Source organism: Heptranchias perlo, chromosome 40 (assembly GCF_035084215.1).
Source record: "Heptranchias perlo isolate sHepPer1 chromosome 40, sHepPer1.hap1, whole genome shotgun sequence".
Lineage (NCBI taxonomy): Eukaryota > Metazoa > Chordata > Chondrichthyes > Hexanchiformes > Hexanchidae > Heptranchias > Heptranchias perlo.
Genome location: NC_090364.1, coordinates 2,333,912 through 2,361,304, shown reverse-complemented (window position 1 = coordinate 2,361,304; position 27,393 = coordinate 2,333,912). Strand labels below are relative to the sequence as shown.

Sequence of the window (27,393 nt, the reverse complement as noted above, 5' to 3'; positions counted from 1 at the left end):
GCCTTCACCCCTGGTGTTTCCCCCCCCGCCTTCACCCCTGGTGTTTCCCCCCCCGCCTTCACCCCTGGTGTTTCCCCCCCCGCCTTCACCCCTGGTGTTTCCCCCCCCGCCTTCACCCCTGGTGTTTCCCCCCCCCCCCTTCACCCCTGGTGTTCCCCCCCCCCCCCCCTTCACCCCTGGTGTTTCCCCCCCCGCCTTCACCCCTGGTGTTCCCCAATTCCACTTGTTGCATGCACTGATTCAGCTAATTTTGGAAAGTGTTCCCAATGGGCAGATTCTGCTAACACCTCTGATTATTTATCTTTACACCACAGTCTGGTTTGGACATTTCTATTCCAATAAATACCCCCTACCTGAGCCCTGTACCATGGTTTTACACCAGGTTTTACGCTGATTGGGTCCATTGGGTGAAGAGGGATGTCCGCCTCCCACCCCACCAATTTCTCCGACGTTCAATGCAGGGAGTGGGACTGGAGTTCACAGACCCTAAATTTGCACATGTTTTGGAATTGAATTGATGGATGTGACAAAGGGTCTCGCTGGATTAATCTCCTGAACTCAGTTACTAACAGAGCCCTCGAGGGAGTCCGTGGGAACTTCTACGTATTTCTGTGTCTCCCTGTGTTTAACGCTACCTGCAGATGCAGAAAGATTTACTGCTTGGATCTGTCGCACTGCTCACATTAAGACCTTTCAAAACTGCCTCCTGATGTGTTAACTGCATAAACTTTGGTCTAACTCAGTGTGCTATGCTTTCAGAAAGTTATTTTTTAATAATCTGTGCATATTAACATCACTAACAGCAGTGTCCTCTCTCTCTCTGTTCTCTGCCTCTCCTCCCCTTGTGTTGTCTCCCTCTCTCTCTTTGGCACTCCCGCACTCACTCTGGTGCGTGCTCTATATCTCTCTCTCTGGTTCTCGCTCTCTCTCTCTCCCCCTCTCTGGCTCTCTCTCTCTCTCTCTCTTCCTCTCTCTCTCTGGCTCCCCCCTCACCGTTGAACAGGCCGGTCTGGCATTCCTGGGCTACCGGAGGTACCGTCTGGGAGCTGACTCCGCCCTTTTCTCACAGGACTACACCGACCCGAGCCAGGACCCCTCTGTCCCCTACGCACCGTACGTCTCCGGCGATGAAATGGTGCCCCCGGGGACCTACCAACAGGCCTCGACAGGCCCTTATACCTCCAGCCCAGAGGGATACCAGACGCAGGACTACTGAGAGTGCCCAGGGTGAGGAAAACTGATGGCATCAAAAGAGTAACAGAAACAAAACAAAGAAAATCCCTCGCACAGAACAGATACACATTTTACTGGGCAACCCTTTGTTTAAACAGAATGAAGCTCTGGCAGATCACAAGTGTGCGCCCATCACTGTGTTTGAAGTTACGTTGTAGTTAGGTTGGGGTTTAATATCCTTGTATTTGAGTCGCACTTTATAAATCTTTAAGGACCTCAAAAGTGGGCAATGATCTGATCTTCGAGCCGCCTGTGCTGTAGAACTCGGCTCAGTTGAGTGCAGCTAATTTTAGATGGAATGTTATATATATATATATATATTTTTATTTTAATTCTGAAGTTTATTTATTGATTTGTGAAAAGGCGGTTGATCCCTTAAAGCTACGCCCTCTCCCGATACTTCCATCCAACGGTTCCCCAAAGTCCTCCCCCCACCCTGCCGATCCCTGTAGCTGCTTATTGCAAGCACTGGGATCTGTGCAAACACACACGCACACGCACACGCGCACGCACACACACACACGCACACGCACAAAACTGACAGAAGGAGCTTTACACATGGGCTGGGAGAAGGGGAACAAACACGCGAATCCATAACCCCATCCGGATCTGATTGGCACTGAGGTAATGGCGATGGGAGGGGGGGGGCTTGGGTTCCACAGAATGACTTCAGTTGGGCAAATGTTGTTAAAGGGGCTTCTTAGATCTGTGTTGTGTGGAGGGGTAGAGACAGACTGGGAGAGAGTGGGGAGGAGGGGAGAGAGGTCAAGAAAACCTATTTTCACTTATTTTAAAAGTACAAAGTAGCAAGAGAGCGATTGTTTTTTATGGGATGGAGAGGTGGAAAATCCCAGAAGTTTCCAGTCCACTTGAGAAGATCCAAACAGATTGGCAAAGAGTATTGCCCCTAATATTTTAAACCCTGCAAGCCCGGGCTGCTGGTTGGGCCCAGGGGGTGGGCTGGTGGGGGAAAGGGGGGAGGAGCAGCATTTAATCCCAATCCGAATGTTTTTCTGTTAAATGGGGAGGGGGGCAGGGGACGGAATCGTCCGGTCGTGGGTGTAGAGGGTGCAGAGCGGGCGAGTCGAGCCCGCAGAAGGCGTTGGGCAAGGCAGCGTGGGATCATTAACGTCACTGTGTTTGGGTGGGGGCCCCCTTTAATTCTCCCTCTGTAAGGAAGCCAATGTTTCCCAGCGCCTGAAATCAGTTGCATTTGGAAGGGGCGGTTTTGGTGCTCAACATCCCAGCGCCGTGATATGGGGCTGGGCGGGGAAGGGGATTGGGTGGCGGGGGAGGGGTTTGGGGTGGCGGGAGGGGTTTGGGTGGTGGTGCTGGGCGGGGGAGGGGTTTGGGGTGGCGGTGCTGGGCGGGGGAGGGGTTTGGGGTGGCGGTAGGGGGGAGGGGTTTGGGGTGGCGGTAGGGGGAGGGGTTTGGGGTGGCGGTGCTGGGCGGGGGAGGGGTTTGGGGTGGCGGTGCTGGGCGGGGGAGGGGTTTGGGGTGGCGGTAGGGGGAGGGGTTTGGGGTGGCGGTAGGGGGAGGGGTTTGGGGTGGCGGTGCTGGGCGGGGGAGGGGTTTGGGGTGGCGGTGCTGGGGAGGGGTTTGGGGTGGCGGGGGAGGGGTTTGGGGTGGCGGGGGAGGGGTTTGGGTGGCGGTGCTGGGAGGGGGAGGGGTTTGACTCTCTCGCTCTTTTGCCAAGTAGCTCGAGCCAACTTGCTTCAGGTGACCCACTGCCTTCCCCCTAAACTGGACGACTCTGCTCCCCCTGCACGGAGTCTCTGATGGTCTCTGCCGGCCAACTGAGAGGAGCTGGACTGATAGAAGGAGCTTTCTACACGAGCTGGGAGCAGGGGGGCAAATGTGTGAATCCGGATCCGATCGGCACTGCTATAATGGTGAGGGGAGAGAGAGGGGGCTTGTTTTTTACAGAATGACTTCAGTTGGGCAAATGTCGTCAAAAGGGCTTCTTCGATTCGTGTTGCGTGGTGTTGTGGGGGGAGAGGTCAATACTGGTCGAGAAAACCCATTATCCATCTGACCGAAAGGGGCCTGGGACAGGCTGGGTGACCCACGGCCTAAATCCGGCCTTGAATTGGCGAGCGGACTCGAGATTGGGCCACTAGAGCGGCTGGTGTGGGAGATGGAAAGGTTCCATGGCGCAGTTAGAGGGGGGGGGTTTGCTCTTCTGGGAGTCTTTACAAACCCCACCTCCCCCAAGGAGAATTTCAGTTTGTTGACGAGAAAGTGGGGGAGCAGAAATTCTCCTAAGAAGTGGTGACATTTTGTGATGACCCTCCGAGATGATCATTGTATTAACACCTTGGAACCGTAGCTGGTGCACTGAGCACGAGTTGTTCAGGTAGAGTTATGTAGAGGAACAGGAGGAGGCCATTCAGCCCCTCGAGCCTGTTCCGCCACTCAATTAGATCATGGCTGATCTGTATCTTAACTCCATCTACCCGCCTTGGTTCCATAACCCTTAGTACCCTTACCCAACAAATACCTATCAATCTCAGTTTTGAAATTTTCAATTGACCCCCAGCCTTCACAGCTTTTTGGGGGAGAGAGTTCCAGATTTCCAATCCCCTTTGTGTGAAGAAATGCTTCCTGACATCACCCCTGAACGGCCCGGCTCTAATTTTAAGGTTATTCCCCCTTGTTCTGGTCTCCCCCCACCAGAGGAAATAGTTTCTCTCTATCCACCCTATCACATCCTTTAATCATCTCAAACACCTCAATTAGATCACTCCTTAATCTCCTACACTCCATGGAATACAAGCCCAGTCTATGAGAAAACTCTTACCATCTCAGTCGTGGAGTTGTATCCTTTGACTGGTGGTGGAATTGAGCGGGAGGGTGAAATCTCCACACTGGCCTCGGAGTGGATTCCCTTTCCGTTCGAGCGTTGAGGTAGAAACCACAGTTTAGCGAGGGTTAAGGGAGCGGCCTCTGGTGTCTAAATGCCCAGCCCGATGTTAAAACTGAGCCGGGCACAGATGGGAAACGAGCCCCAGCTCTGATTCCGTGCTGAGTGAGCAGATCTCAGACTAGGCGGCAGTCGGGGGGGGGGGGCGAGAGTTGGGCCTCAGCACCTCGGGGTGGGGGTGGGGGAAATCAGCCAGGGTTCCAGCTCCTGATCGCCATCCAGTGTGGAGCTGGGAGGAGGACAGGCCTGGATGACCTCTGTCACCGAGTAGCCCACTGACTGAAGCTCTCGCACGAACAATAGTTACCTGGTAGCAGAGGGATAGCCAGGCCCCATGGTGCCCATACCCCAATAAGGAGTCAACACCCTCTGCTGGGGGAGGGGTGGAATAGACGGACACATTGATCACGGGTCAACGTGCAAGAAGAACAGGTGACCCTTGGGCCTTAATTAGTTGTAATTAGCTTTGAGTGGTCTCGTCAGATTGCTGCTACACGCACAGGCCGACACACACTCACCCTTTACTCTTAAACCAACACAATGGCAGTCGACAGAACACAAGGTTGTGGCTTGAGAACAGAGTGCGAGGGGCTGCGGGTCTAAGATGCTGCCTTATCGGAACCTCGTTCTAGAGATTGCCTAGTATTCTGTGTACTAACCGGGGAACAACTGCAATTTAAACTGCTGATCCTTAACAAAGTTAAAAGAAAACGTATAAATCTGTATTTCATATAGTATTTTACTGTTGTATTTTAAAAAAAAACCTTTTTATGTGTTACTATGGATACGGGCTAGGCCCAGGCTTTGAGGTAATGCTGCCTGGTGAGGAGATCAGAGCTTTGGAAACGCCCGACAGGCCAACTTTGTCACTGGAAACATCTTGTGTATAAAATTGTAATGCTTCGATAGGTACCGCAAGTATCGAATGCATCTGTGCGATTTCTGTTGAGAAACCAAGCTGAGATCCCATAGCACAGGACACGAATAAGATTGGGACGAGCAGGAGAGGTAAATCGGCAAGCAGTGATTGAGGGTGGGACCCAATGTTGGGAGCGCACAGGGTTCGCAGTCCCTGTTCCTCGAAGCTGTGTCTGCTGCAATCCTCCACATTCTTTAGCTGCTGCTGCGGTGGGGGGGAACCGTGATCTGTGGAGCCCATACCTCGGGGAGAGAGTGAGCACCGCAGGAGGAGGAGGTGATGAAGGCGGAGTGTCCAGTCTGACCTCCGGCTGCTCTACGCTGCCAGCCTTTTCTACATTCCTTTTTTCATGTGCAGGAGAGAAAATTGCAAAACACAGCTGATATTGGTTAGTGATGTACTCGGGTAGCACCTCTTGTTCAAGCACCTCTCGTTCAAGCCCCACTCCAGAGACTTCAGCACATAATCCAGGCAGTACTGAGGGAGGTGCCGTCTTTCAGATGAGACGTCAAACCGAGGCCCCATCAGCCCTCTCGGGTGGATGTAAAAGATCACTGTTTCGAAGAAGAGCAAGGGAGTTCTCCCCGGTGTCCTGGGGCCAATATTTATCCCTCAACCAAAATCACTAAAACAGATTATCTGGTCATTTATCTTGTTGCTTGTGGGATCTTGCTGTGCGCAAATTGGTTGCCGCATTTCCTACATTACAACAGTGACTACACTTCAAAAGTACTTCATTGGCCGAAAAGCACTTTGGGACGTCCTGAGGTGGTGAAAGGCGCTATATAAATGCAAGTTCTTCCCTTTTTTTAATAAACGACCTGGGAATGGGCTTGAGTTACGGCCCTTCCTCGGCAGCGGTCATCACGGCCAGTTTGGGGGGGTGGCATAAGGGTTAAATGGGGGGAAATATCATGTTAATAGTGTTCCTACTGCTTCGAACTCGGTGTCTGCCGGAGAACGAACTTAACCTGGTGGCACAGGACGGGGGAGTGAGTATTGAGCGGAATTGCTCAGTCCTGGCGTGACACCGTGCCTGTCTGGAATTTCCGAAAGGCGCAAACTTTCCCGTTGTCTCGGCACCTGCCCCCCCCCCCCCCCCCCCGGTGCGGAGTTGGGGGGTAGGGGAGGGGATAACGGACGTGAACCGTCCCGTCTGTTGTCCATGTATCGCCCGCCCGATCTTGAACTCTCCGCCCATCAGAGAGCGCATTACACTAACCACTAACTTATTGCCCAACTCCGTGTGTAGCATTCTGTGTATAGAATTCATGGTGTATAACTGGAACCCTTGTGTCTTTATATATTGTTGTCCCGCATAATGCGGCCCCTGTTTGTGGTATGTGAGCAGATATTAAATATTTATCTGTAACATTGTGATTCTCAATAAAGATGTTTCAAGTAGATAAAATGGTTTCCTGTTCGTCTTTCTGCACCCATTTTGCGTGGGTTTAATTTTCAGTCCCAAAGTGGCCCGTTCTTGTGTTCGCTGCTGGACTTCATCGCTGCGATTTCCCATGGGAATTCTCCCGATTGTTTCACCTGAGAGCTCCGAGCTCAGTGGTGCCACACTTGGCAGTTTGAAGCCCTGCACTCTGCCAGAGCCTGTATCTCTGCGGTAAGTCGAGTCGTGTCATTTGCTAGTTTACTTTTTACTCTTGCCCATCCCTAATTGTCCTTGAGAAGATGGTGGTGAGCCGCCTTCTTGAAACACTGCAGTCCGTGTGGTGAAGGCTCTTCCACAGTGCTGTTAGGAAGGGAGTTCCAGGATTTTGATCCAGCGATGATGAAGGAACGGCGATATATTTCCAAGTCGGGATGGCGTGTGACTTGGAGGGGAACGTGCAGGTGGTGGTGTTCCCATGTGCCTGCTGCCCTTGTCCTTCTAGGTGGTAGAGGTTGTAGGTTTGGGAGGTGCTGTCGAAGAAGCCGTGGCGAGTTGCTGCAGTGCATCCTGTGGATGGTACACGCTGCAGCCACGGTGCGCCGGTGGTGAATGTTTAGGGTGGTGGATGGGGTGCCAATCAAGCAGGCTACTTTGTCCTGGATGGTGTCAAGCTTCTTGAGTGTTGTTGGAGCTGCACTCATCCAGGCAAGTGGAGAGTATTCCATCACACTCCTGACCTGTGCCTTTTTAGATGGTGGAAAGGCTTTGGGGAGTCAGGAGGTGAGTCACTCGCCGCAGAATACCCAGCCTCTGACCTGCTCTTGTAGCCACAGTATTTATATGGCTGGTCCAGTTAAGTTTCTGGTCAATGGTGACCCTCAGGATGTTGATGGTGGGGGATTCGGTGATGGTAATGCCGTTGAATGTCATGGGGAGGTGGTTAGACTCTTGTTGGAGATGGTCATTGCCTGGCACTTGTCTGGCGCGAATGTTACTTGCCATTTATCAGCCCAGTCCTGGATGTTGTCCAGGTCTTGCTGCATACGGGCTCGGACTGCTTCATTATCTTGAACCCCACGACCTTCTGACTCAGAGGTGACAGTGCCACTAACAGAGCCAAACTGACACCTGTCCACATGGGGTGGCTGACCCATCAATGTCAAGGGTCACAGGTGAAGAAAGACCATTGGGTGAGGCTCCGGAGACCAATCGGTGTTTGTTAGAACCGTATTGGAGCAAGAGTCAGGGTCTTCAGGAGAGAAGTGGAAAAAAGAGGGAGGGGATACTGCCAGAACGTAAGGAGGTGATTTTTGCAGCTCTTGTGAATATAATATCTCCGTCAATTTAAATTTCAAATGATTTCCTTTTATCCTGTGCTTGTCTTCCAGATACAACTTTTAATGAATGGGCTCCATACAGAACCTCTGCTCCATCTAGAGGGGCAATACAGACATTACAGGCCTGAATGATTGATGTTTTACCAACAAAACATTTGCCAAGGTCTCAGCCTTACCTCAGTGGGTAGCACTCTCACCTCTGAGTCAGAAAGTCATGGGTTAAAAGTCCCACTTCAGAGACTTAAGCACACGATCCAAACCGACACTCCCGGTTCCAGTACTAAGGGAGTGCTGCACTGTCGGAGGTGCTGTCTTACGGATGAGACATTAAACCAATGCCCCAGCTGCCCTCTCAGGTAAACGTAAAAGATACGATGGCCACTATTTCAAAGAAGAGCAGGGGAGTTTTCCCTGGTGTCCTGGCCAACATTTATCCCTCAACCAACATCACTAAAAAAATTATCTGGTCATTATCACATTGTTGTTTGTGGGATCTTGCTGTGCACAAATTGGCTACTGCATTTCCTGCAACAGTGATTACACTTCATTGGCTGTAAAACACTTTAGGTCATCCTGAGGTCGTGAAAGGTGAAAGTTCTTCTTTACTGGCACCAGTCAAAAATGTTCCAATGAAACGAGGACAGCCCGTGTGTACAATTTCACCAGGAAGATGCCACATGTGAAGTGACAGGCTGTGCACTGTGACATAAATTTTATGTTATCATGTCAGCAAATAAGTTAAAAATACTTTAGAAAAACAAGTCGTTATTATTGATCCAAAGCATTACTGGAAGGAGTCATGTCGTTTATTGTTAACTCCTCTCTCCTGGCCCGAGGGCACTGGTTCTCGCTGGTTTCACAGGTGCTGCACGTCCTCGGGGGCATCATCCAACTGGCCACCTTTCAGGAGTCAGCAGGCTACTCAACCGTGAAAGGCAGTGCAGTAGCAGAGCCAGGTCCTATCCCCACCAGACACCCATCTATGCCCATTCGCCCGCAGGGAGCACTGCAGGGGCACGACCAGCGGGGAGCGTTACTGCCGACAGTAAAGAAGAACTTGCACCTTTCACGACCTCCGGATGACCCAAAGTGTTTTATAGCCAATTTGTGCACAGCAAGATCCCACAAACAATAATGTGATAATGACCAGGTAATCTGTTTTAGTGATGTTGGTTGAGGGATAAATGTTGGCCAGGACACCAGGGAAAACTCCCCTGCTCTTCTTTGAAATAGTGGCCATGGTATCTTTTACTGATACTCCCATTCTCCGGCACCGGGACCGAGTGTAGTATCTCTCCCACCGCTCTGGAGAGCTGCTTGGTGCAGATTAAGGGGTACTAATGCACTCATTTTATGGGGAGTTGTGCCCACCATTCTGTTCAGGAGTTCCTGGTCACGACCAAGTAAGGACCCCAAACCCCTGCTTCTTAGCTGCCCGACAACCAACTCCTGACTGCCCTCGTGGCAGGGGGAGGGAACCACGGTGAAGTTAGATCCAAGACGACAATCCCAGCGCCGAACGCTTGGAACCGAGGCAACATTCCGTGGCAGATTGAGCGATCAGATAAGTGAATCAGGCAGTACGGAGTACGGCTCACTCACTGCAGCCGTGGTTCGGTAGGTACCTCGGAGGCTCAGAGGGTTGTGGGTTCAAATCGCACGGGGGAGACTTGAGCACGTAATGCAGACCGACACTCCCAGGGAAGCACTCGCAGGGCTAGACAGACTGGATGCAGGGAGGATGTTTCCCCTGGCTAGGGGGTCCAGAATGAGGGGTCACAGTCTCAGGATAGGGGTTAGGACATTTAGGACTGAGATAAGGAGACATTTCTTCACTCAGAGGGTGGTGAACCTGTGGAATTCTCTACCACAGAAGGCCGAAGGCCAAGTCACTGAATATATTTAAGAAGGAGCTAGATAGATTTCTAGACACAAAAGGCATCAAGGGGTATGGGGAGAGAGCGGGAATATGGTACTGAGATAGAGGATCAGCCATGATCATATTGAATGGCGGAGCAGGCTCGATGGGCCAAATGGCCTACTCCTCCTATTTTCTATGTTTCTACGTTACTAAGGGAGTGCTGCCCTGTGGGAGTTGCCATCTTTCAGATGAGACGTTAAACCAAGGCCCCGTCTGCCCTCTCAAGTGGATGTAAAAGATCCCACGGCCACTATTCGAAGAAGAGCAGGGGAGTTCTGTCTGGTGTCGTGGGTGAATATTTATCCTTCAAAATCGACATCACTAAAACAGAAAATCTAGTCATTATCACATTGCTGTTTATGGGATCTTGCTGTGTGCAAATTGGCTGCTGCGTTTCCTACATCACCATAGTAACTACACGTCAAAAAGTACTTCATTGGCTGTGAAGTACATTGGGAAGTCCTGAAAGGTGCTATATAAATGCAGGTCTTTACAATGTACTGTCTGCAATGAATGGAACCGTCTACTGTAACTGAACAACTGGAAAAAAACCTCAAAATGGAATATTTTATTCTCATTTCTGTCGACCTTGTACACAATTCAACCCCTCACCCGACAGCTTCAGATCTGACAGAATGAACCCCTCCTTTCTTGGCCAAATTTCAAATAAGGCTCCTCCTATAGACCAGCGTCAGATCTATAAATGTCTCGCACAACACAACTTGGGAAAGAGAGGCTGCTCTGAAATCTAGAGATGGACAGGACTGCACTGGGATCAGGGGGAGGAAAACGGTAAGTTAGCAAAGACATTTTTGCAGCTTTCAGATTTAAATAAGTCTCAAATCGCCCATTCTCAGTCACGAAGGAGCGAACACGAGAGAGCAAGGATTGTTAGAAATCTCCCCTCTGCAGGCTGCCACCCCACTGCTCAACGCCCGTCCACATTTTTGAACATCTCTAATGTTACGGTGTCACTATCCCGTCCAACAGATTCATCCAAACTATCAGAGCTCATCCCAATATCTGTTTTAGATGGAGGCGGAGGCAGAGGCAGAGAGACACCGAGACCGACAGAGGCAGAGAGACACCGAGACCGACAGAGGCAGAGAGACACCGAGACCGACAGAGGCAGAGAGACACCGAGACCGACAGAGGCAGAGAGACACCGAGACCGACAGAGGCAGAGAGACACCGAGACCGACAGAGGCAGAGAGACACCGAGACCGACAGAGGCAGAGAGACACCGAGACCGACAGAGGCAGAGAGACACCGAGACCGACAGAGGCAGAGAGACACCGAGACCGACAGAGGCAGAGAGACACCGAGACCGACAGAGGCAGAGAGACACCGAGACCGACAGAGGCAGAGAGACACCGAGACCGACAGAGGCAGAGACAGAGAGATATCAGTCAGGGTTCCTGCTCCAAACTGACTCCAACTGCAATGTGTGAGAGTAAACTTCAGCTGAGGATAGAACTGATTAACAGAAAATGCAGGACGCACACAGCAGGTCCACCAGGGTCTGTAAAAGGGAGAAGATGGTCAACGCACCAGAGTGGAGGGCAGGCGGGCCTCAGCTGTGACGCCCCCACAGTTGAACAGCCTGCCAACGCTCACCTGCTGGGCTCAGACTTGAGTAACGGCACTTGGGGAGAGATAGCAGAGGAGCACCAGCCCAGCAAGAGCCAGGGCTTTTGGAAAAAACTGGGGGAAGAGTGGGAAAAACAGTCGAAAGAGTTCTTTTTTTGAGAATGTACAATTCATAACTTGTATTCATATCTCACGAGTGAACTTTGAGCGTTGGCGAGACCTGGCCCACACAATTCTGTGAATCTTTATCAAAGGTTTGCATTGAGTCAGGGGCTTTCTCTGCTCATCACTGCACACCATCTTCTTCTTCATCGTCCTCGTCATCATCCTCATCCTCATCTTCCTCGGAGCTGAAGGTGCCATCAGGAAGACTGTAGACGCGGATCACTTGCTGCAGAAAAGGAGACACAGAAGGGCAAGGCTCAGCGGAAAACAGGCACCGGTCAGCTCAACCAAAGCACCACTAGGGAACCCCCACTGGGCACATCTCACCTCCCCTGCATACACCACCATCGCCATACTTAGTGTTAACCAGCTTGTTATTGCCCAAAATAAATCACACCCCACCATTCATTCCCACCCAATTTTCATACAAACTCTCTGCAAGTTTTCCGTTATCCTTCAATAAAACCCATTCCCCCCCCACCCCCCAATTCATTTCCCTGCACTACAGATGCTGTTTCTGTTTCCCCAAATACACAGCTTCCCTTCCAGCCCTGCGTTCCGATTGTGACACAGTCCGAGCTCAACGCTTGTGCCTGTGTGTGGAGAGAATGCACCGAGTGAACACCGACGGCAAGGGGCACACAGCCTTTTCCAATCACGTCCGATGAATTATTTCTCCGGTTTCCACTGAACTTTTGACTCTCAGCCCCCTCCCCACCCGCAATTTTCTAACCCATTTTTTACAAAGGTCCAAAGTAGACAAAAATCTGCAGACAGTTTTATCTGGAGAATGCATTACAGAATTTTACAGCACAGAAACAGGCCATTCGGCCCAACTGGTCTGTGCCGGTGTTTATTCTCCACACGAGCCTCCTCCCACCCCTCATCATCTCAGCCTATCAGCATATCCTCCTATTCCTTTCTCCCTCGTGTATTTATCTAGCTTCCCCTTTAATGCGAATATGCAGAGCAGTAACCGTGCTCTCTCTGACAATCGGCCCCTCCTGTATTACGCTGCAGTGCTGTCAGTATCACCCCCCTCCCCGGGGCTCACCTTGTTGGGGTCTTTCAGAATGAGGTATTTGCCCTCGTCCAGTTTCATGCAGATGTCGACGACACAGCGCAGGATCCCCCACGCGTTCTCCATGCTCAGGTTAATCTGACTGGCAAACTCATTGGGCTTGAACTGCTGTGTGCCCAGCACCACGTGACGAGAGGAGTCCTTGATGTGGAATCGGGACACGTACCTTTAAACAAAAGACAGATGACTGGACAACAGTAACTCTTTCACCGCCGGGAGCTTTGTTGTGATGCTTTGCGCGCAGCGTCACAGCGAGAGGTCAGTGTCTGACCCAGTTTCACACCTAGTGTCAGACCCTCTTTGGTAATAAGAGCCTGTGAACTGTAGGAGGAAGCGAGGACTGAGGTAACTGAGATCCTGGGACAGAATGACCTTAAAATCGAAGATCAATACGGGAAGGAGGAGCAGGCTGGATTGGGAATTTGCAGCTTAAAAAGGAACAAGGGAGTTCAGAGGAGCACAAATGACAATAACATCAGTAAAATAGAAAGGGAGGGAGAGAAAGACGAGATAATCTGTTTTTAGTGATGTTGGTTGAGCGATAAATATTGGCCCAGGACACCAGGGAGAACTCCACTGCTCTTCTTCAAAATAGTGCCCTGGGATCTTTTACATCCACCTGAGGGGGCATATGGGTCCTCGGTTTAACGTCCCATCCGAAAGACAGCACCTCCGACTGTGCCGTGCTCCCTCAGTACTGCACTGGGAGTGTCAGCCTGGATTACGTGCTCAAGTCTCCGGAGTGCGGCTTGAAACCGCAACCTCCTAACAGAGCCGAGAAGAACGTGTGCAACAAAAAGGAACCACCTATCAGACAAGAAACCTCGGAATCAAACTCAACCAATCGAACAGGTGCACCGTTCTCTATTTACGCTCAGGTTTTTTTTTTAAAACCACTGAATTTTCAACATCTCTAATTCCTCTTAACTTCCAAAGCCCAGCTTCCTTACCCAAGTTTGAGATATTCCGATCCGGCCAGCAACGCACAACAGGTCCATCGAGCTAGCTTGTAGCTGTTGTTCTTCAGCTCCGTGGCAAGTACAGCTCCCCTCTGCGAGTCCAGCTTCTGACGCCAGTCCACTCCATTACAGTACTGCACAGGAGAGCAAAAATTCAATCACTTACAGACCATCTGCTGTTCCCTCCAGGAGCCCCACCTTGCAACTAAGAGGGTCCCCAGCAGCGATTCTAAGAGGGGGAAGAGGCTTGGCAACAGTTTTATCTTTTATTAAGACACTTAGCTGAAGGCCCAAAGGTTGGAAAAAGCAGGGTTATCCCAATACTAAATACTGACGCGGTCCCAGGGACCCCCCCTGCAAATACTGACGTGCTCCCAGGGACCCTTCCTTCTTAAAACGTGCAAAAGGATACAGTGCAATGTGATTTTCACCTGACACCATCCTGGTGCAGTCTCAGATGGTGTGACATTCACTCACTGTCTCATCCCTCACGCTGGCCCCACTCAGCTCCACTCCTTTCGTAGTTGCAACCTCAAGGGCCCACTTAGAGCCCTCTAAGGACTCTGTATATGTAAACCACTGCATTAGACCATACAGACCAGAAGGCTAGAGGTCTGATCCTTGATCTGTGCTGATCTCAGTGAGGGTGATAAAATTAGCCTCTCCACTCTGGGACTTTGGAAAGTGGGGGTGGGGAGGGAAGAGAAATAGCCAGGGTTACCATTTATTGATCACTACCTAGTTAGCCAAAGTGTTAGTGTGTTGACATCACAAGAGCGGGATCAGTCATGGCTGTGATGCCCCCCCCCAGTCAAATATCCACAAAGGATGGTCACTTGGGTCATCGGCCAGTGTGGAACCATTGCACAGGCAGAATCATTACTTTCAGGAAGGAAGTGAATCTTGGCTCCTGCCCAGGTGAGAAGACCCTGCTCTGCACTATCGCCGGTACAAATCCCTGGGCGAGGAACTTTCTGCTGGGGTGGAAAAGCAAGTTGCGATGAGGACACAAAGTGTCTGCAAAGGGATATTGACGGGTTAAGCGAATGGGCAAAAATTTGGCAGATGGAATATAATGTGGGAAAATGTGAAGTCATCCACTTTGGGAGGAAAAATTAAAAAAGCAAAATATTATTTGAATGGAGAAATACTACAAAATGCTGCGGTACAGAGGGATCTGGGTGTCCTCATACATGAGACACAAAAAGTCAACATACAGGTGCAGTAGGTAATCCAGAAGGCAAATGGAATATTGGCCTTTATTTCTAGGATGGAGTATAAAAGCAGGGAAGTCATGCTACAACTGTACAGGGTGCTGGTGAGACCACACCTGGAGTACTGCGTACAGTTCTGGTGCCCTTATTTAAGGAAGGACATACTTGCATTGGAGGCAGTTCAGAGAAGGTTCACTAGGTTGATTCCGGGTATGGAAGGGTTGTCTTATGAGGAAAGATTAAACAGGTTGGGTCCATACTCATTGGAGTTTAGAAGAATGAGAGGAGATATTATTGAAATATACAAGATTCTGAGGGGACTCGATAGGGTAGATGCTGAGAGGATGTTACCCCTCATGGGGGAATCTAAAACTAGGGGGCATAGTCTCAGAATAAGGGGTCGCCCATTTAAGACGGAAACGAGGAGGAATTTCTTCTCCCAGAGGGTCGTGAATCTTTGGAATTCTTTACCCCAAAAAGCCACGGAGGCTGAGTCATTGAATACATTCAAGGCTGAGTTGGACAAATTTTTGATCAGCAAGGGAGTCAAAGGATATGGGGAAAGGGCGGGAAAGTGGAGTTGAGGTAAAAATCAGATCAGCCGTGATCTCACTGAATGGCAGAGCAGACTCGAGGGGCCGAATGGCCTACTCCTGCTCCTAACTCTTCTGGGTGAACTGGTGTCCTGCTGCACTGCAGCTTTTTGTGAGATCGCCATGTCCGCAACAGTTAAAAGATATCTACCCTGAGAGACTAAAGAGCCCCGATATCCCGAGACTATTTCCCGACCCCGCTCCAGTGGGACCTTACCCGTGAGTCCCACTCATTCAGCGTCTTGACGTTGATGAAAGACACTTCACCATTCGCTCCAGTCATAACTCCATCGTGCTCGCATCGCACAATCAGATCAATGTCTTCACCCAGCTTCCACCTCCGATACCTGCAGGAAACAAGTCGGGGAAGAGTGAGCCGGGGAGGGAGGGGGAGAGAGAGAGAGAGAGAGGTACTGGTGCAGCGTTAAAAGGAAATCATTCCTTTAGATTTGAACAGTGCAATCGGTAGGATTATAGCTCGGGGTACGATGGTGTATTGGTTATGTTACTGGACTAAATCCAGAGAACAAGAGTTCAAATCCCACCATCGCAGTTTGAGAATTTGAATTCAATTTTTTTTTTAAAACGTGGAAATAAAAAGCTGACTCACTCCCGGGGAGCCCCTGCAATTACGGCCACCCCTCCCCACACCCCGGAACCCCACCCCCTGGGGCTGCATCCAAGCTCTTCATCAACACACAAGACTATTTTGATTTCAGTATCATTAAGCTAATAAAGGGAAAAAAAATGACTGAAACCAACATACTGCTTCTGATAAATCTAACAGAATTTGCTCCTTTTGTAAACTTCTTGTGCCAAATTGTAGTATCCAAGGAAAAAAATCATGCTAGGTGCACTAATGGCAGAAATCTAGGGGACTTGTTTTGGTTATATTATGTCACACGGTGATAAATAATTTGTCTGGGCCACCCTTTATATTTCTATTCATCGCAGGTTCAGATAGTGTTCACACAGAAACTTCATTCACAAGCTCCAGGATCTGGACCTTTCCCCACCTGTATCCCACTGACGCCACCTCGTTCTTGTCTACGTCGTCCTCCACAAAAGGGTTTGGATTTGCGAACTTGTACTTCTCAATGCCCTAGAGCAGATAGAGAGAGAAAGAGAGAGAGAGCGCGTGAACAGTCCGCCTCGTATAACAGGACATCAACTGAAACCATCGGAGAAAAACGTACAGATCCCAAAAGACCACACACTGACCGACAATCACCGGCCAGGGCGAGAGTCAGTCCCCCACGCCCAAAGGACTCCAACTCCAGATATTATTCTGCTCGCTCCAGGAAAGAAAGCATTAGCCAATAATCTGCAAAAGGAGAGTGCCCAATCCCAAAGAGTCTGAGAAACAGAAGGGAAAAAAAAACTTATCTACATAAAGCTTTAGCCTAAAGCACCCCCACACCCAATGAATTTCTGTGAAGTGCAGTCACTACTGTTGTGTAGGCAAAATAGATATTCCTTAGTCAGATAGTGATGAGCAACATTTGGCTTAAACAGGATTAAAACAACCACGTCTACTTAAATGTCTTGGGGAAGGGAGAGTATTTCTGCCTATTTAAAAATATAATTGATTGTGGGGCATTGCTACTGAACAAAAATTTCGAAGAAACCAAATTCTTCCTGGAATAATCTCTCGACTTATCTCCACCTCTATACAATTCTATCCATCTGTTGGTGCTGGTCTGTTTTTCATTCTGCCTCCCTCTTCCTCTCTATCTCTGTATGGCCCTCACACATTTTCCCTCGCTGTCACCTTTGTACCTCTCAAGAAAAACAGGCAGACATTCTCTCAAATAAATCTACACGACCTTGCTGTGATCAGTCAGTTGATAGGGCGATGATTGTGGGCAATCCTTTGCTGCAACAGTTTACTTTGTATGGCAAATCTCCACTAATGTTACTTTATCTGATCTCATTCCTGGACACCATGCCAACCAGTCACATTCAGGAGCTCAATAGCTCCGTAATCAGTGAAGATGCTGCTTAAATTATTTCTTGCTTTTCCGTATGGAAGAAGCGTTCCGAGCAGGGGCTGAAGAGGCTCGCTGAGTGAGGCAGACTGTCTAAACCACCCACACCCATCTTCACCAGACAGAGAAATGCCCTTTTGCCAGAAATTACACCGCTCGCTTTGTTCTAATTGCGTTTTCCATCAAAATATTAGTACTATTTCAAATAACCACTAATTACAATCTTTCCCCCCCTCTCACCAAACACTCTCTCAGCTTGTTACTGTAACTAACATAACAACACACGATGATAATATGCTGCTGCACTGTCACCATGGATCAGGGATGTTGAACTGTGTGAGGGACAATCCTCGCACGCGATACCCAATAATACAGCTTTTAACAATCTAAAAAGTGGTAAGATTTTCTGTTCTATTATGCTATTCCAGTGCTTTGACCAGTTTCGATGCTCGTTGAAACCCTCAGGATTGGTCTCTCTGTTATCCTGTCTGTCACTTGGCCGAACATTGCTAATAACTATAGGGGAGATTTTCTCCCAAGTAGGCACTCATCGGGAAACTGCTCACCCTCGGGCCGTGACTTTCCGCCCATTAATATTATTGAGCCGAGGTTGGGGGGTGCCCTTTGCACCAATGCTGATGGGCTGCTTCTATCACAAGATGTTTTACAGAAAAAAAATTAAAATTCTTGCCCCCAATTTTGCTTCCTCCAAAAGGCAGTCCGGTGAAGTCTCCAGCAGGGACCGGCCCCCAGGCATCTGGGAGCACCTCGATTGACTTTTTTGGGACCATGACTTTAGACCAGCTGCAAAACTGATTTGGAGCTGGTCTCTGGCGCTGGAATAACGGGCTACTGGCCGAGTGCACGACATTCTCTCTCTCCCTCCCTCCCACCCACCCTATAAACGGCAGGATAGACCATGAATTAGCCGATGTATCAAGAATCGTGCCTCTCCCCCACCCCCCCCAAACCACGTCCAGATCAGGTTAGGAAAAAATGTATCGATCAGAAGAAGCACAATAACAGAAATGGACAGTATTTTTAAAATGACTGTGCAGGTGCTTTGTGAGCAGCCTGCAGGGGGTCGCACTGCCCCTTGCAAATCACCTGACCCAACCTGCCTAGGCAACACTGGTCTCCAGCGGCAAACATTAAAGGAACCTGGAAGGAGGTTTCGGTGTTGCTTTGCCAGGACCCAGGCTGCACTGAATCATAAGGAAGTGCTTTACAAACCTCTAGGCATTCCCCTCAGCGGCGAGATTTCAACGAACCTGGTGCGTTTGTCTGTATCTTTAAGTGACACCTCAAGGGTTATGGCACAACTTTTACAGGCACTTCACTTACTTCAGTTGAAGCGCCTTTCCTCACCATCTTCAGGCACTGCTGGGAGAAGTTGTGGTTGATGTAAGTGGCCTCCATGGCCAGGTTACGGGGAGAGTTAAAAGAATTCCCTTCATCTTGAGGGGGCTCGTTCGCAGTTTCACTGACCGTTAGTAGGTCTGAATGATAAAAAGAGCAAATTAATGAGCAGCTGTAACGCACATCCAACTCTCTGACCATCGTATCTGATCAACACTCGAATTTATACAGCGCCTTTAACATAGTAAAGTGTCCCAGGGCACTTCACAGGAGCGATTATCGGACAAAACTTGACACCGAGCCACATAAGGTGGTGTTAGGACAGGTAACTAAAAGCTTGGTCAAAGGTAGGTTTTAAGGAGCATCTTAAAACGAGGAGTTTAAGGAAGGAATGCCAGAGCTTAGGGCCTGGGCAGCTGAAGGTATGGCCACCAATGGTGAAGCGATGAAAACCGGGGATGCGCCAGAGGTCAGAATTACCAAAGTTCAGACATAAGAAAGGTTTATGAGGAGGCTTTAAATTGTGGGTGGTGCGGAGGGTGGGGAGGTAAGATGCATAGAGAAATGCAACATATCCGTCATGATGCTGTGATTGTCGCACTCGGCCCTTACCAAAGTCAGAATGGTCTCGTTTGTCGAAGAAGAGCTTGGATCCGACCCGCTGGACGATGATGTCCCAGGAGTACACGGACCTGGTGCAGCACATCAGAGTGGCCAAGATGGCATCCGTCGCAAATACATTTCCCTGAGACTTGGCCAGCTGTAAACACACACAAAGACAATCAGCGGCTTGCTTGAAAATCCACAGAGGGGAACAGCATTCCATTCAATTAGACAGGGACAGGCAAACCCTTTGGGTGATGTATCAGGGGCCCAGCAAGGAGTCAACATCTTCCGGGGGGGGGGGGGGGGGGCACGAAAGAAAGGGAGAATATTGTTATAAAATGAAAACATTTATTTAATCACGTTTCTTCCACCCCCTAAACTACTAAGGAAACGACAGACAGAGGCACAGTGAACGAGCGATGAACAGTGGAACTATACAGGCCAAGTTGTCCCAGGTTCTATCCCTGGTCTGAAACTGAGTTAGCTGATCGGCACAGGGTGCCAGTTGGTGTGTTATGGCTGATCTCCCTAGTCTGGGGGATATGGAGAAGAAAGTTATCCAGACCTCCTCCTCCTGATCCAGCAGCTCAGCTGCGATGCCCTCCCACCATGAGTCAAATACACTCCTGACACTCACTGTTGAGGCCTGCCCGTCAAGGACAGCCATAAAGGAGAGGTACAGGAGAGTGGCCAACACCCATGGACATGTAGCCGGGGCTGGGGTACTCAAACTACAGCAAACAGTGTCTCCCGAGTACAGCAGGAATATTTCTCCAGTAACATGAGTAAAATCAATCCCAATCACTTACAGCAGTGATTGACAGGGGAATTGCCCAATCATCTCCATTCTGGTTGGGACTTGTGTCACCACATGCAGCCATTTTATTATAGCCTTGTGGGACATTAATTTTCCTGCTCCACCCACCCCTGTCCTACGAGGTCCAATCTTTGAGCTAACCTTACGAATGACGGGATCGTCAGTGGTGGTGACGGTGTGGAAAATCCGCTTGATGCTTTTCAGTGGTTTCTCGTTCCGTGTTGTAATGCGGTCGAAAGCCTTGTCATAGTACTCCAGCGTGCCACAGCATTCTCTGAGGGAACAAAGGCACAACACAGCAATGAAATAATGACCAGATCATAAATATTGGCCCCAGGACACGGGGGAGAACTCCCCTGCTCTTCTTCGAAATAGCGTCCATGGGATCTTATAGGTCCACCCACCTGAGGGGAGTAGACGGGGCCTCGGTTTAACGTCTCATCTGAAAGACAGCACCTCCGACAGTGCAGCACTCCCTCAGTACTGCACTGGAGTCTGTGTGAATGGGAGCTCAGCTGAATTGCAGCCAGAACAAAATGGTGGCAGGCTATGTTTTGCCGTCAAAGGCCTGTTGGGAGCCGCGATAACTGCACTGCACAAGAATGCTTTCTAGAGGCAATACTGCAATAAAGGGGGTAAAACACAAACCCAATGGCACAGGACTTAGGAGGGAGTCTCCTGCCTGCTAACAGTCAGGGCAGGGTTGGTGTCGCTGGGGGAATTAAAGGCAGGGGAAGGGGAGATATTTATTTTGAATATACTCACATGTCACTGGGATCAGCCACTTCCATGTATCTCATCTTCATCAGCCGAGGGAAGTCCATCTCCTCTTTCACCTCCCAGTCACTACGCACTTCAACAGAAGAGTCTCTTGGCTTCAGCTGTGTCAGTGGCAAGCACAGAATGCGTTAGCGACCCAGGCAAAGTGGGCTACTGTGCAGTAACTGGACCCTTGCGTTACTCACACAGGCTAAAGCTTTCAAAAACAGAGGCTACTAGAAAATCTCTCAATTAACTTCCTCCAACTACAAAAGAAAATATATAAATCAAAAATTTTCAGGTGGACATTATTACAGCTCAGCCTTCTCCAGCTACCTTTCTTTGCGCCCAGTGCTAAAGACCACTCCCATAACAATTTGCATTTATATAGCGCCTATAACGTAGTAAAATGTCTCAAGGCGCTTCACAGGAGTGACTGTCAAACAAAATTTGACACCGAGCCACAAAGAGATATTAGGACAGATGACCAAAAGCTTGGTCAAAGAGGTAGGTTTAAAGGAGTGTCTTAAAAGAAGAGAGGTAGAGAGGCAGAGAGGTTTAGGGAGGGAATTCCAGTGCTTAGGGACTAGGCAGGTAGGCCATTAGCAAGCTCTCCCTGCCCATGAACTGAAGCGTGACCTTATACACAACATATCTGTCTCATGTAATCCGTTGATAACTTTAAATTGGCCATGTATGTTGCGCACTCATTATTTTGGGCATCACAATTCTGTGACACAGTCATGCCTACAACTATACACTTGGACCACTAGACAGAGCTATTATAAATACACAATCTACCACAATTAAAAACAAAACAGCTCTGCTATCGAATGTAGCAGGCTGGCAAACACCGCACTGCGATGAAGTGTGGTACCAGTTCTCCCCTCGTGTGTCTCTAATCTCAGTCACTCTGTGTTTTTAGCATGGACTGGGACAATACTTGGATTTTTCTTCAGAAATTGCGAAGTTTAAAGAGTCTGACCTGAGATTTCTGGTCCCACTTCTGTCGTACTCCAAACTGCTTCTGAAATTTCTTCTGCAGACGCAAGCGGTCCCTGAAATGAGATTAGGAACGGAACTTGTTCAGATGATTCAGGTGGAAAGGGAAATCCCAGGTCACACCATTTACGAGAATATGCCGGCCAAGTGGCCAAACTTCCTGAGCAAGCTTAGAATCAGAGTGCCAGCAGGCCGTTCAACCCAGGGAGGCATCACAACCAAACCCCAATCCTGCTGGCTGCCATTCACTATTTGGGCTCCAGCATCAGGGATGGCCACATGGGAGAGGCAGTCGAGGGTGATTGGGGCCTGGGCAACCACGGCCCGGCAAGATTCAGGGCCTGCAGGAAGGACAACCCGTGGGAAATCCACATTACCCGAAAGCCAGCCTCGGCCATCTACACAGAGGGCCTCAACGTCATTTCAACATTTTGGGAAATGCTCTTCCGACAGTACAAGGTGGCACGCAGCAGTTCCATCCCACCTCCCAGCAGCCCAAAATACTCGGGCAAAACCTTCCCTCCTCCTCCCCCTCACAAAAAGAGACACACGTGAAAATAAATCAGGGAAACGGGGCCTTGCTTCCAGGTCTCCTGTTTGGGGTTGGATCTATCAGGGGAAAAGAAGAATTTTGAATAACTTAAAAAGAGACCAGCTTGGGTAAGCTTTATCTGGGTATCTGATGTCGAGCTCGATTCCCATCCCTATCCAGCGAATAGATCCAAATGTCGGGTGAAGACAGCGGTGGTGACTTCCACAGTTGAATAGCCCGCCGATTCATGCATAAAACAGCCAAGGGCACGGGAGAACGACAGCAGCTTGTTGAACCCCAACAAGGGACGCAACATCTTCCAGAAGGGGGAGAAAAGAGACAGACAAACAGTTGCAGTACTGGTTTGCTCACCTCTCCTTCTGCTTGGCGCTTTTTGGAAGGGTCTGCATGTTAAATTGCAACAGCTGACGACGGTCCTTCTCCCGCCTCATGTTTCTCTGCTGCAAAAGTAAAGAAAAGTGTCAAACCTGCACCAACTTGTGTTGGTTAAATACGAAAGAATGAACGGCAAGATGTACGGTCTTTAGGAAAAAGCCATTTTACTGACTGACTTTCAGCCTATAACACGTGCATCTCGCAGGCCTCCCACAGAGACACAGGCCCTTTTTGTCCATTCAACCCTCCTCACAGCCTTTCAGGAAACATTCACGCAAGTGGTGAACCGAGCAGTTCTGCTGCTAAAGTAAACGGGTCTCTCTACACAACTATATGTCAGAAAGGCTCCCTCTGACATGGTTAAACCTGTTTCACCAAAGGCCACTCTGCACTGTCCGACTGAACACGCCATGAATCGGAAACCCAACAGTTAATATCTGCAAAAAAATCCCTGGCTCGATACTCGCTTAAAAGCTGTTCTGTTTCTAACATCTTCCAGTTCTGACGATAGGTCATCGACCTGAAACGTTCTGTCTCCAGATGCTGTCCAACCAGCTGAGTGTTTCAACAACTATAACTTGCATTTACATAGCGCCTTTAATGTAGTAAAACTTCCCAAGGTGCTTCACAGGAACGATTTTCAAACACAATTTGACACTGAGCCACATAAGGAGATGTTAGGCCAGGTAACCAAAAGCTTGGTCAAAGAAGTAGGTTTTAAGGAGCATCTTAAATGAGAAGAGAGAGAGGTAGAGGGGTTTAGGGAGGGATTTCCAGAGCTTAGGGCCCAGGCAGATGAAAGCACAGCTGCCGATGGTGGAGCGATTAAAATCGGGGATGTGCAAGAGGTAAGAATTAGAGGAGTGCAGAGATCTCGGAGGGTTGTGGGGCTGGAGGAGGTTACAGAGATAGGGAGGGGGCGAGGGCCATGGAGGGATTTGAAAACAAAGATGAGAATTTTAAAATCGAGGCGTAGGTCAACGAGCACAGGAGTGATGGGAGAACGGAACATGGTGCGACTTAGGATACGGGGCAGCAGAGTTTTGTATGAGCCCAAGTTTATGGAGGGTGGAAGGTGGGAGGCCAGCCAGGAGTGCGCTGGAATAGTCAAGTCTGGAGGTAACAAGGGCATGGATGAGGGTTTCAGCAGATGAGCTGAGGCAGAGATGGGCGATGTTACGGAGGTGGAAGTAGGCGGTCTTGGTGATGAAGCGAATATGTGGTCAGAGTCCCAGAACTTCACCCTCCTCTACCTCCACACCGCGCGACGAGCCCCCCTGCAAGTACACGCAGCTCTCGAGGGAGCTCACCTGAGCGAATCTCATGCGGTTCCTCTGGTACGCAGTCTTCTGCGTGCGGGCAGTGTCGACGAGCTGGAAGCTGGTCTCATCCTCCTCGTGGAAGTAGGCATACTGACTGCCGCCACCGAACTGGGAGGAGTACTTATCTGTGGGACGAGGAAGGAGAAGGAGGAGTGTTACAGGGAACAGAGAAGCTGTGAGGTGGCTTTGGACATTAAGAAGAACTTGTAATTCCATAGCGTCTTTTACATCCCAAAGCGCTTTACAGCCAATGAAGTACTTTTTTTTTTGAAGTGTAGTCACTGTTGTAATGTAGGGAAACGCAGCAGCAAGATCCCACAAACCGCAATGTGATAAACAACCAGATCATCTGTTTTTAGATGTTGGTTGGGGGCCAAATGTTGGCCAGGACACAAAAGTAGAAGTGCCCCCATGGTGGGCTCAAAAAGACCCTCCACACGCACGGACTGGGAAAGTCTCAGGATCAATCTGTGCGGAGTTGGCTGTTCTCAGCTGAGGTGCTACAACAGAGTTTGGCATCCATGGGCTGGTCGGGGGGGGGGGGGGAAGTGAGCAGCCAGGATTCCTGCTTCTGATTGCAATCCACTCGCTCCTACCTGAAGAGTGCAGGTGGAAGTGAGGATACAGCATGTTCAGGCTCCGTTGCGATGCCCTCCACAGCCAAATAGCCCATTGATGCCGAATGTTTGTGCTCAGATGGCTGTTTGCTGACCTAAGCAGCGTGTAAACAGTGTACCCTAGCAACAATCATACTGCCAGAAGAGGGCAAGTGGAGGGAAAAAGAATTAACAACCGAAGATTCTGTGTTTCCAGCACACTGGTACTCACTGGTGTATCTCTTATCTTGATACGTTGCTCCCGTCCAATCAGCAACCTGAAAATATAAATTGTTAAACATGCTTAGAGACGGGATACCGAGAGTAACTCCCCTTCCCTAAATTACAAATCTAACAGGATCAATTCCTCCACATGCACAAGAAATTGATGCTGTTTAAAAGGGCGTTTAACCATTTGATCCCCGATCAAATATTCCCAAGGACGGCACTCACTAGTTAGGGAAAATATACCGCTAACCCATAATGAGCTGAAAAGTCTGGCATTTGGCACACACTTCCTGTAACACTCCATCAACCCCTCTGCTCCAGACTCTGTCTCCCACTTGACTCTCCCGACTCTCGAGTCCATGCCCCAGCCTACCCGTTAGCAATGACACGGGGGATTTGCTAGTTCATTCCAAGTTTACTGATGCTGTTTTCATTTCTCTGGTTCAGTTTGTGCATCCAACAAGGGAGCGGGATATAACGATAGCAGATTACTAAGCGTAACCTTCACACTTTGTACTTTATCAATCGACACCATATAGATTTCACATCATCACCCCAGAGAGCAGCCTCACCTTCCCCAGGCGATCCCCTTTACTGAACGGCTGGTACGGCATGTCCTTGAACTGTTCTGGGACCGCACACGGTCCCCATCCAAACGGATTATCCTGGATCACAGGAGTCAGGAATCGTGCCATCTTCTACAGGTCAGCTACAAAGAGACACATAGCATCAATTAGATCATTAATGAAACAGCGGGAGTGCAACAGCTGAGTGCTCAGGTAAACTCACTCACAGCCTCCAGGCAGAACTTTAAACCACTCCTTCACTCTGCTTCCTGCGACTGTCACTCCAACTATTTGTTTGAAGTCAGTTCATCATCTGTTTTTTTCCTTTAAAACCCCACCCGTCCCCAAAGGCACTGGTTCACATGGGGGTACAGGTCTACAAGCACCAGCTTCCCCCACCCTGGGACCCTCACCCCAAGTCACCATTCCTCACGCGAGATCGGTCGGTGAATGTCTGCAGCTACTCGCCCGCGGTGGTGCCTGGAATAAGACGCCGTCCTCTTCCTGACCAGCAGTCGGTGGATGGTGATCCAGGAGCCTGCTCCCTAACCCAGAAACAGGGGCAAACTGAGGCATTTTCACCATTGCCCCATGAGCGATTGGCTAATTCAGCACAGACTTAAAAAAAAAAGCGCTTCTCGGTCTGTCCATTTCTGTTTGTGCCTCTGAAGAACCTTGGGATATTTTTCTGCATCAAAAGCACTGAATGAATGCAAGTTACGGACACTGATAGTGCTGGACCAGGGGGACAGTTTACCCGTTGATCGATCAGAGCAACCAGATTATCATTAACCTTAACTCCCCAACCACAGACCCTGTACTTTGGGGGGGGGGGGGGGGGAAAGAGAAAGAAGAGGGGAGTGTGGGGGGGGGGGGGGGGGACGAGATATTTCCTCAATTAAATGGCCGGGGGGGTGAGGGCCGGGTGACCCGGGCCGGGGGGGGGGGGGGTGAGGGCCGGGGGGGGGGGTGAGGGCCGGGGGGGGGGGGGTGAGGGCCGGGTGACCCGGGCCGGGGGGGGGGGGGGTGAGGGCCGGGTGACCCGGGCCGGCGGCGACTCTAAAACCCGACTCGGGCCTTAATCGCAGGCCCCGATTTCCATGGAAACCGCCCGTTCCTCCCTCACTCGGTGCGGGTATTTTAACCGATTAAACCCGGCACAAAATGTCGAGGTTTATTAGCGCCCGGGGCCGCCCCGCGTCCGCCCGCTCGGGATTTACCGGATTTTCTCTGTTTTTTTCGCCCGATGCCGACGGATTAAAAAAAAAGAAAATGAACCTCAGCCGCCGGGAGAGGGTCGCCACACTGCCGCAAACCGGGTCACAGGGCGCCTGGCGACAGTGTCGCGAATGGAGTGTGTTTAATCCGTAGTTTAGGCGTTGCCTTTTTCCACCAGAGACTCAATAAACGGTTCACGAAGCGGATTTCTGCGGCCGGGGGAAGGAACTTCTTTTTGGTTGAAAGGGAGAAATAGGCTTAAGCACGATATAGGCCGCTCAAATCCACTTTACGGTCCCCCCGCCACACTACCGGAAAGCAGGATCAGGTCCACCCTACGACACCTGTCGTAAACTCCATCACGTTTACTGATAATAAAAAGATAAATTACAAACTCACAGGCGCCTAAACGGCACTTGTAGCCGCGCCTTCCGTCAAAATCAACTAAATATCGCGATTATTCGCCTTCTAATTACCAGCGACAAAATGAATCTACTTTACGGCTGTGTGGCAGCGGCGCCGGCGCCCCTTGTGGTTTAAAAAAAAACAAAGAGCCTGTGAGTGGCGACAAGATGGTCCGCCGGATGACCGGGGTTTCATTGCAGCCCATGCGGACACCTGCTGGCCAGCAGAGGAATGGCAGCACCCTGCACAGCAGTGCTCGAGGGGCCGAACAGGCTGA

The 27,393-nt window shown here is 49.9% G+C and overlaps 2 protein-coding genes across 8 annotated transcripts in view; one reads left to right on the top strand and one right to left on the bottom strand.

Annotated features, from left to right (window-relative positions):
- Nucleotides 1-6,486, top strand: part of LOC137305485 (synaptogyrin-1-like) — a 31,730-nt gene extending 25,244 nt beyond the window's left edge. Inside the window, exons 4-6 of one of the 6 annotated variants that reach the window (XM_067974328.1) lie at nucleotides 1,070-1,227; nucleotides 2,933-3,125; nucleotides 5,066-6,486. In XM_067974328.1, coding sequence (XP_067830429.1) covers nucleotides 1,070-1,216 — 147 coding nt within the window. In that variant the 3' untranslated portion in view covers nucleotides 1,217-1,227; nucleotides 2,933-3,125; nucleotides 5,066-6,486. Of the gene's footprint in view, nucleotides 1-1,003; nucleotides 1,566-2,932; nucleotides 3,126-4,951 lie in introns of those variants that run through there. The other 5 variants (XM_067974325.1, XM_067974331.1, XM_067974329.1 and 2 more) reach the window with 5 other exon arrangements.
- Nucleotides 6,487-7,839: 1,353 nt separating this feature from the next.
- On the bottom strand, nucleotides 7,840-26,861 carry eif3d (eukaryotic translation initiation factor 3, subunit D). Of its 2 annotated transcripts, none has more exons than XM_067974324.1 (15): nucleotides 26,772-26,861; nucleotides 25,500-25,636; nucleotides 24,932-24,977; nucleotides 24,092-24,228; nucleotides 22,758-22,846; nucleotides 21,837-21,909; nucleotides 20,858-20,973; nucleotides 20,234-20,366; nucleotides 19,282-19,429; nucleotides 18,655-18,809; nucleotides 16,339-16,424; nucleotides 15,540-15,669; nucleotides 13,507-13,649; nucleotides 12,530-12,722; nucleotides 7,840-11,701 (listed from the first exon to the last, which is right to left on the bottom strand). In XM_067974324.1, the coding sequence occupies exons 2-15, from the start codon at nucleotides 25,620-25,622 to the stop codon at nucleotides 11,597-11,599; spliced, it is 1,677 nt and encodes a 558-aa protein (XP_067830425.1). In that variant the 5' UTR covers nucleotides 25,623-25,636; nucleotides 26,772-26,861; the 3' UTR covers nucleotides 7,840-11,596. The 2 variants fall into 2 exon arrangements, with proteins under 2 accessions (XP_067830425.1, XP_067830424.1); XM_067974323.1 differs by having other exon boundaries at nucleotides 26,714-26,824.
- Between the last annotated feature and the right edge of the window lie 532 nt (nucleotides 26,862-27,393).

Coding starts and splice junctions, on each gene's coding strand:
- eif3d (XM_067974324.1), bottom strand. CDS start 25,622: ATGGCACGATTCCTGACTCCTGTGATCCAGGATAATCCGTTTGGATGG. Junction 24,978..25,499: donor AAGGGGATCGCCTGGGGAAG/GTGAGGCTGCTC, acceptor TTATATTTTCAG/GTTGCTGATTGGACGGGAGC. Junction 16,425..18,654: donor GGAAAGGCGCTTCAACTGAA/GTAAGTGAAGTG, acceptor TATCTGCTCTAG/GGCATTGAGAAGTACAAGTT.